This window comes from Porites lutea, chromosome 2 (assembly GCF_958299795.1).
Source record: "Porites lutea chromosome 2, jaPorLute2.1, whole genome shotgun sequence".
In the NCBI taxonomy this organism is placed as follows: domain Eukaryota; kingdom Metazoa; phylum Cnidaria; class Anthozoa; order Scleractinia; family Poritidae; genus Porites; species Porites lutea.
The window spans coordinates 52,513,710-52,522,691 of record NC_133202.1 but is presented as its reverse complement, the minus strand read 5'-3'; the positions used below and the strand labels follow the sequence as shown (position 1 = coordinate 52,522,691).

Sequence of the window (8,982 nt, the reverse complement as noted above, 5' to 3'; positions counted from 1 at the left end):
GATTTCAGAGTTTTATTTGGAGATATTTTTATTGTGCCATTCTTGGGTCCAGTCTTGGGATATTTGACACCGCAATGTGCAGCTCGGGGTGGGGAAATTTGGTTGCATCTGACTGGAATGATTTGCCCGTGGGCAGGGAATTTGACTGCAAATTTTTGAAAAATGTCAAATCCCCACCCCATGCCCTGCCTCCCCCCTCCCCCTCTCCCCTTGTGCCGGCTTTACATTGATAGGTGCATACGAATTTAAAAAAAATGCCACAACACTGACCACATAGAAACAAAAAAAGAACACGAGATCCCTATACCTAGCTCTTAAAAAAAGTAAAAGGTAAAGCAACCATATTTTACGTCGATAACTCGTGACAGTAATAACTGATAAACATGAGGTCGACGGTGCGCTCATTTTACCCCCCTCTTTCCACCAATGCTCCGTTTTAAGGGTATTTAAAGCTAATCAAAGCTACACTAAAAGGAGAGAAGTTGAAACAAGGACGTGGTGTCGACCGGGATCGAACTCGGGACCTCGCGCACCGAAGGCCGCGCACTAACCAACTGTGCCACCGTTGCTCCTATAGATGCCTGATGTAGTATGATCTCCTTTAGGGGTCACTTTAAGCCTGAGCTATAGGGTTTGATATCTACAATATCTATAGGATCTACAGGATCCATAAAATCCACAAGATTTATAGCGTCTACAGGATCTATAGATCTAAAAAATCTACAGGATCTACAAAATCTGTAGGATCTATAAGATCTATAGGATCTACAGGATCTATAAAATCTTCAAAACCTATAGTATCTACAGGATCTATAGGATCCATAAAATCTACAGGATCTAAAAAATCTATAGGGTCTGCAAAATCTACAAGATCTGTAGTATCTATAAAATCTACAGGATCAACAAACTCTGTGGGATCTACAAAATCTACAGGATCTACAGGATCCATAAAATCTACAGGGTCTACAAACTCTGTAGGATCTACAAAATCTACAGGATCTACTGTTACTATATCTATTTGTGACTTAGGGGTATATTTAGGGACACTGAATTCCGCGACATGCTTACACTTAGAAAGATCTAGTTTATCTAAGAGAATGCCAAGGTTGTCCACGCAATGTTTCGTGTTGGTTGGCTTTCTTGCTCGGAAATTAAAAAGTTTATAACCTGGAACCCAGAAACTTTGAATATCTTTGCGAACCACGCTACTTCGAATCCTTTCCAAAATGCTCTTGACTCGTTTTCCTAGTTGATTTTTGGTCCAATATGAATCTTCCGGGAAATCAGTCCATTCCCTTAACAACATTGTCTTTAACACGTACGAATGGAACACCCATGTTATGTGGAAAGACGCCAACTCGTCACCAGGGCTTTCAAAAAGACATAAAAAATCCTCATTTTCCTTCCGCAGCACCTTGAGAACCTTAAGCGTCACCTTATGAATGAGTTTCGGATTCTTGCAGATGTGCTTGAGTATAACTCTTTCGGGAATTGAAAATGATAAACGCCAACATGGCCGAGGCTTGCCGGATTCTCCAATAGTTGACGCCACGAGATGATAGCCCTCAGCTACAGCCTCTCTGAACGCTTCATATCCAGGGTGCCCCCTGCTGACTCGTTCCTTTATATCTGAAGCGTCCGGCCATCCTGACATTTTAATACACAGAGTTAAATCTACAGCTACTTCATAGTTCGAGTACTTCTTGCCATGCCATCTAACCTTGATCGTTATCGGGATTTTTCTGAGCTGAATATTGACATATTCATCTAACTCATCCCTGGAAGACCGCTCTTGATTAGCTATGGCTTTCTCGACTAGTTGTTTAAATCTTCTCAAGAGAACATCAGGTTTGAGATTTCCTCGCCTGGAAATGTACCTTTGCCACCGATTACGATAATCTTCGTTGGACAGTTGAACATCCACGTAGCCGGGATCGGGGACCGGTCTCATGGGAATATCCTTCGTAACACAAACACCAGGAGAGGAAAGCTGCTCTAAACAAATCATAAAATCGAATTCATCGGGTCCTTCGACTTTAAGATCTTCATAAAAACTTCCGCTGGGGATTACAAAGTTTTTAAAAAGTGGATCCTCGCGGCCTATATAGGCAGAGATTTCGTCAACTAAACGTCTAATTCTTTTCTCGATTTTCTTTACCTCCTTGTGCTCTCTATTAAACTCTGCTTTTTTGTAAAGGCGTTGCAATTCATCGTCCCCGAAGTTGCGCGTCATTTTGAATCACGTACAAAGTACAAACTTAAAGCTGACGATCGCTTCCGGGTATACAATGTTGAGCCCGCCGTCAATTTTACCAGCGGCCGTTGCAAAAAGTCAGAAGTTACTTGAAGTAACAGTCATTTGGCCATGACACAAGCACCCAGCCGCCGTCGTTATGGGTTAATCAACTCGCAAACGACAATGCTTATGCAAAATTTTGGAGTGACCAACAAAGAGTATTATGGTATGTTATGGTATTTTCTGAAGTGGTCAAGTCAGTGGTCAATAGAAAGCTTTCAGCTTCCTACCCAGGCCAGTTGGCGCTATCCGGGTCCGAGTGTGCAGAGGCGGCTTGGAAAAGAGCGCGAAATTTTCCCGACAAGCTTGACAGGTGACGTCACATCCGAGATCGCTGAGGACGACTGGAAATGAGGTTAGAGAGCTTTAGATTCATTCTCGTCCCCAGAGCTTCCTGGGAACCTGAGCACGAGGACCAGGAGGCTCTGGGGACACAGGATTTGAAGTCCTAGATTTTTAGACTTCCGGTCATTTGTGATTTTTACAACGTTTCTAATAGCGTTCACTTGCTTTTGCAGAAGTGTCAATGACTGTAAATTTAGCTGATTCAAAGCTTTTAAAAGAGAATCCTTCAACCAACCTCCAACTTACTTTTGGATCAGAAATGACCGGAAGTCCTAAAATCTAGGACTTCAAATCCTGTGTCCCTAGAGCCTCCTGGCCCTCGTGCTCAGGCCACCAGGAGGCTCTGGGGACCAGAATGCTTTTGATTCTAAGAGAACGAAATTTTCCTAATGCGAAGTAGTGGCGAAAACAAGTTGTCAAACGTTTAAAAGGAATTTTATCATTTAGCGATCAGGAGAGGGCTTTACCAGGAGCCCATAACCTGGCTTTACATCCTTCAACTGAAATAAGCGTACTAGCTTTTAATTGTGAAAAAAATTTACAATGAAGCTTTCCAGGGTATCTACTTTTAAAGAATACGCGAGAAAACGTAAAATTAAATGTTGTCCTCGTCTTGGAATCCAAAGCTGTCTAATTTTAGACGTAAACAACACGTCAACACCCTTAATTTCACTTTCGTAGAGAAGTATGCGGGATATCAGAGCATCGAATAGCTTAATTGTCAGCATAATATTTTCTCTAAAGTTGTCACCCATCTCTTTTCTTAGTTTGTAAAGTGCCTCAAGCCCAGCTTTTTTAACTCTTCTCTAGCTAAACTAAAATTTCCATACAGGTTCAGTGTCATTCCCAGATATTTATAAGATTTAACATTGGTTAGTTTATTAACTCCATACTTAAACGAGTAGTTATTTAAGGACTAGTCACAATTATTAAAGATCATGAATTTGGTTTTGTCTAGATTTACAGATAGTTCAGTTTTCTCACAGTAGGATTCCAACTTGTTGAGGAGTGTTTGTAGGCCATCTGCTGACCGCGAAAAGATCACTAAGTCATCCGCATATAATAAACAGTTTATAGGTCTTTCAGAGTCATCAACAGAATATCGGTTGAGCTTGGTGAATTTAAAAATTCGGGTAGATCACTTAGATAGAGATTAAAAATGGTGGGTGATAACATACAACCTTGCTTAACTCCAGTGTAACACGGAAAAGCTTCGGTCATTTTGTTGTTGATTTTGACTGCTGATTTATCTTTTGAGTACATGGACATTACTATTTCTAAAAAACGCCCTTTAATTCCTTCTTTTCTGAGTTTTTCGAATAATTTTTGCCTGGGTATTCGATCAAAAGCTTTTCTTAAATCTACAAACACGAGAAAAGCAAGTTTCTGCGTTTTTGTGGTTTAGATTTAACAAACTTATCTATGAGTGTTTTTAAGATGAAGATGCTATCTACGGTACCGTGCCTTTTTTAAAAGCCGCCTCGTTCTGCGTTTAGAATTCCTTTTTTGGTCATGTAATCATACAATCGATCATTGAGGATGGATGTGAAGAGTTTACCTAATGCAGAGAGCAACGTGATGCCTCGGTATATTTCAGCTTTTGATCGATCATCCTTTTTGTTAGCCCTTCCACTGAATTTGTTGTTTTCGCTGTAAACGGCGTTTCCAAGAGAAAGATGTGTCTCGCTCGGTCATCCGAGCTCGATCTTCGCTGAAAGAAGTCACTCTTTGTCTTCGACACAAATGTAAATGATATTAATCCCCAAAACCATCATAAGGCTCTTCGTTCCGCAACAAAACAGTTCGGTAAATACTGTGATGCCTCTGGGGAGCATTGCGATGAGACGAATGAGGAAGCTGTTAGTGCATCGCCTTTCATAGATGATGCAGCCGGTACAATCATTGATCATGTTTGAATAAATGAAGGATTTTATTCATTCAGGTTATTCCTGGAGCTTCCCGCACGTGTTTAATCTTTGGGTGCACCTTCAAGAGAAAACATTAACTCCTTGAAGATGGTCAGATATATAATAAAAGATACCATCACGGAACTCTTTGTTCCTGTACTTTGCTTGCAGTTATACTAAGGCATTGACAACAATAGTAAATAAATCTCTTTGCCAAAGCCCGAGAACTTTGATCTGATAAAGCAGTGGGTTGTGACCCAACAAGGCTGTCAGATGTTAAATGATCACTAATCTTGAAAAATCTACAGTGCAATTCCAGTGAAATGTACATGTATAGGCTTACTTTTAGGAACCACTGAGCAGGCATTTCTCATGATTAGGTCTATGTAATGTTCTGATCCCTCCCCTCTTACAAGTCTCTAACTATAAAGTTATTTCTTTAGTAGCCCCTACCCCCAGTTTGTTAAACAAGAGAAAGGCCGCGCCGCCTTTAAGTCCAAATGACCGCGTCCCCCCGCCCCGCCACCCTAAGAATTATGAACGCTCCTTATGAACGTTTCTTTATAGTGTTCAAAAAAGGATAAGCACCAGAGATATCACATCCTGGTAGACATTCGGCAGAGCATAAATGTTATACGCCCTTGCAAACAGGGCTAGGTAAGTGGCCCATCAGGCCGGAGCTAAACTTAGCTTCTGTAGCCTGATGATGAAGCAACTAGGAATATCTTTTTATTTCCCCTGGATGAAGTTTCCAGTCCATAGTAGGGTTACCAAAAGTATTTTTACACCTGGGTGGAGTGAAGTCAGTGAGGTGTCTTGCCTAAGAACACAACACAATGACTCCCAGCAGGCCCGTAAGCCGGACCTCTTGATAAGCAAACAACTGGGCACCGAGACTTTTACTTCCACTTTTAAGTCTTAAAATATCTAGCAGCATAAGCATTTTACTACACAAAAAAAAATCGATAAGCGGTCCAAAAATATGTGTATGAACTATATAGTTTGTTCATGCCAGACGAGTTATCCGGCATAGCCTATCCTCCTAATTGCCTTACATGTATATAAGCCTTGGCACTACAGGAACTTCAGTCCTCGATCGATCTCGAATGTTACAACTCTAGAGTGTTACGTTTTATAGGTTCACGGAGTCCTTATACATATACTCTACAAAGGGTCTGTCCAAGGGTTCTGTCCGTTTCTAAGCCGAAAACTTCTATCAATTAAGTTTACTAAATTTACACAGCAACACAGAAACTATCAATTAAGTTCATAAATGACGTCGGTTAACTAACTTTTACATTTATAAAACGTTCGTTAAATGGTAACTTCCTCGAACTGTTTTATCAAGGTTGAGACTGTGTTTTCAGCCTTGTTTGTCCTTGTTCTTCTTCTCGCACGAAAGTTGAACAGCTTATATTCTGGTAACCAAAAGCTCCTAATGTCCTTTCCACGAATACTGTTATGGATCCTCTTTAGGATACTGCGGATTCGTTCCGCAAGTCGGTCCTGGGTCCAGTACGAATCTTCAGGCCGCTCGAACCACTCATGAAGAAACATTGTCTTGATAACGTAAGAATGAAATCCCCACAAATCAGATAAGATATTCCGGAAGTTCCTGATAGAATCATCGAGTCTAACGCATCGTCATCTTCCTCTTCAAGCACAAGCGTCGATTCGTTATTTTTCCTTACTACTTTGAGAATCTTCACAGTGGCCTTGTGCATAAGTGTTGAGTTTCTGCATATATGTTTCAGCAAAACAGCTTCCGCTTTGGAGAACGAGAGTCGCCAACAGGGTCTAGGTGCCCCAGATTCGCCGATAGATGAGGCTATGAGATGATAGCCCATCTCAGTAACTTTGTTCATTACTTCAAATCCGGGGTGAGAACGGTTGAAACGAGTTTGCAAGTCAGAATCTTTCGGCCATCCTCCGACTTTAATGCATAACACCAAATCGATCGAAATTTCGTAGTGTCTGTATTTTGTACCATTCCACACGAGCTTCAATGTAACGGAAATTTTCCTCAACTCGATTGTAAAACTGTGTTGGTCCAGTTTTGGGTGAAAATCGTTTGATTTCTCCGTCAAGGCTTCTCTGACTAATATTTCAAACTTTTCCAGCAGTGCTTTAGGTTTTAATTTCTTGCTTTTTGAGATGTATTTTTTCCAGCGTTTTTCATGAAAGGGATGCGGTACTTGTACATGAACATAGCCTGGATCACGAACAGACCGGAAAGGAATCTCTTTTACCTCACAGACACCAATTTTGGACAGTTCTTCCAAACAGAACATAAAATCAAACTCGTTCGGCCCTTCGACTTTGAGGTCTTCGTAAAAGCTGCCACTTTGGAGTACGGTGGTTCTAAAGAGGGGATCCTTCTCAGCGATACTTTCTGCAATTTCTTGAACCAAATTTCTTACGGTTTCTTCTATCTCCTGCACTTCTTCATGTTCCCGGTCAAACTCGGCCTCTTCATATAGATTGCGTAAACGCGTGTTTCTTATGTGTGCCATGGTTTCGTCGTCTAGCTTCCTCTGAATCCACGTCTAACACTTCCGTCTTTCCCGGAAATGGGACAGAGAGAAGACTGGGCAGTGCGAAGACTTGTTTCCAGGGCGTACTCGATATCAAAGTTGGACAGCATCCCGTAAAATCACATGTGGCCCAGGCGTAATAAGAGAATTAATTGTATTAAAAATAAGACTTCTATGAAATAAATAAGCTACAACTGGTAAAAGTTATCAATAAAATATAAATGAAAACCACTTCTTGACGTCTGAAGCAAAATATTTAAAATAAAAAGGGACATTTTCTCACATTTTGTAGCCCCGTGGTGACTTTTTTGTATCAAAACAATGAACCAACCTTGCGGGACTTCGCAGCTTCCCAGAAAAAAAAATTAAAGAATGTCTAGGTGAGGACTGTCTAGGTGATGAGTACACCTGGAATAGTCAACTTTTTTCGAGTTCCAAAGACTCTCACGTTCAAAACGTAGCCAAAAGAGAGTTGTATTTGAGCTGACAATAAAAACCCTATTCATGTCAATAGCTTTGCACTTTTCGATGCCAGCAGAGGTTTCTCTCCTGCATGGCTTTTAGCGCTTACGAAGTAGCTCGCGTGGCTTGTCTGTCGCGTGGTTAGTTTGTTTTCTCACTAGGTTTAAACAAACTAACTACGCGACAGACAAGCTAGCGAACGACTTCGTTTATGACTCTTTAAGCCAAGCAGGAGAGAAACCTCTGCTTGCAGGTTATTCGCACTTTTGCTTTAAAACAGTGACTTGGAGCAACTCCGTCGGAAATCGCATGGGCAAACTGGTCGGTTCAAGATTTAGGCAAATGGTTATAAGCAAAATTTAGGATTGGAAACGTTTATCGCGGAATCGCATGTTTACCACTCTTTTGTACAAATCAGTTCAATTTACCGAAAAACGGCCGAGAAGGCCTGAATATGGTATCAAACATGGCTCTGAAGAAATGGAACACGATTTTCCGTTGGAAAAATTTAGTCCGGAGAAACAAGACTACCTTTTCAGATGTTCCATTGCTCCCGAAAATTTTCCGCTGGAACGACACAAAAAGTCGCCTTCTATTTATTTTCCAACCGGAGGTTCCGGAAAAATTTTGTAAAATATAAATGGTAAATAACCTTGACTGAGCTGGCATTATTCCAATTAAGTAAGTTTGAGCAAGGCCAGCAGTTTTTAATGTATATCGCGCAGTTTCCTGCCATTTTTGCTTTAAAATAAAAAAGTTTATAACCTGGAACCTAGAAACTGCGAATCTTGGAATATATAAAGAGCTGTATATTGTAGTCTGTTTCTGTTTTTATATAAGGGTCTGTACCCAGCTAATGAGAATGATCCCGAATATCTTTCCGAACCAGACTTCTTTGGATCCTTTCTAAAATGCTCTTGATTCGCTTTTCCAGCTGATCTTAGGTCCAACATGAATCGTTTAGAAACTCAATCCATTCGTGTAAGAACATCGTTTTAAATTAGGAGTGGAAGGTCCAGTGGACCTTGAACAAGATTTAAATGAAATTCACTTTCCTTCTGCAATACCTTGAGAACCTTGACCGTCCTCCCATGAATGAGGTTAGGGTCTTTGCAGATGTGTTTGAGTACAACCCCTCGCCGGGATGGAAAATGATAAGCGCCAGCAGAGGCAAGGTTTGCGACGAGATGATATCCCTCATCCCTCGGCTACAGCTTCTCTAAACGCTTCATATCCAGGCCGGTGACCGCTGCTGACCTGTTCCAAGCGTTCGGCTATCCTGAAATGTGATACAAAGAGTTAAATCCACGGCTATCCACGACCTTTCTCAGGCTAAATTCGACAACCTTACCTAACTTATCGTGAATCGATCGCTGTCGATTAGCTATTGCCTCGTCGATGAGCTGTTTAAATCTTTCCAAAAGAACATCAGGTTTAA

The 8,982-nt window shown here is 41.1% G+C and overlaps 2 protein-coding genes across 2 annotated transcripts; both read right to left on the bottom strand.

The window, feature by feature from the left end:
* Positions 1 to 220: 220 nt before the first annotated feature.
* Positions 221 to 2,246, bottom strand: LOC140927185 (cyclic GMP-AMP synthase-like receptor 1). Its single transcript, XM_073376831.1, has one exon. It carries the CDS (start codon positions 2,231 to 2,233, stop codon positions 704 to 706), a length of 1,530 nt encoding a protein of 509 aa, XP_073232932.1. The 5' UTR covers positions 2,234 to 2,246; the 3' UTR covers positions 221 to 703.
* A 3,206-nt stretch (positions 2,247 to 5,452) lies between these two features.
* On the bottom strand, positions 5,453 to 7,100 carry LOC140927184 (cyclic GMP-AMP synthase-like receptor). The gene has a single exon (XM_073376830.1). It carries the CDS (start codon positions 7,059 to 7,061, stop codon positions 6,021 to 6,023), a length of 1,041 nt encoding a protein of 346 aa, XP_073232931.1. The 5' UTR covers positions 7,062 to 7,100; the 3' UTR covers positions 5,453 to 6,020.
* Between the last annotated feature and the right edge of the window lie 1,882 nt (positions 7,101 to 8,982).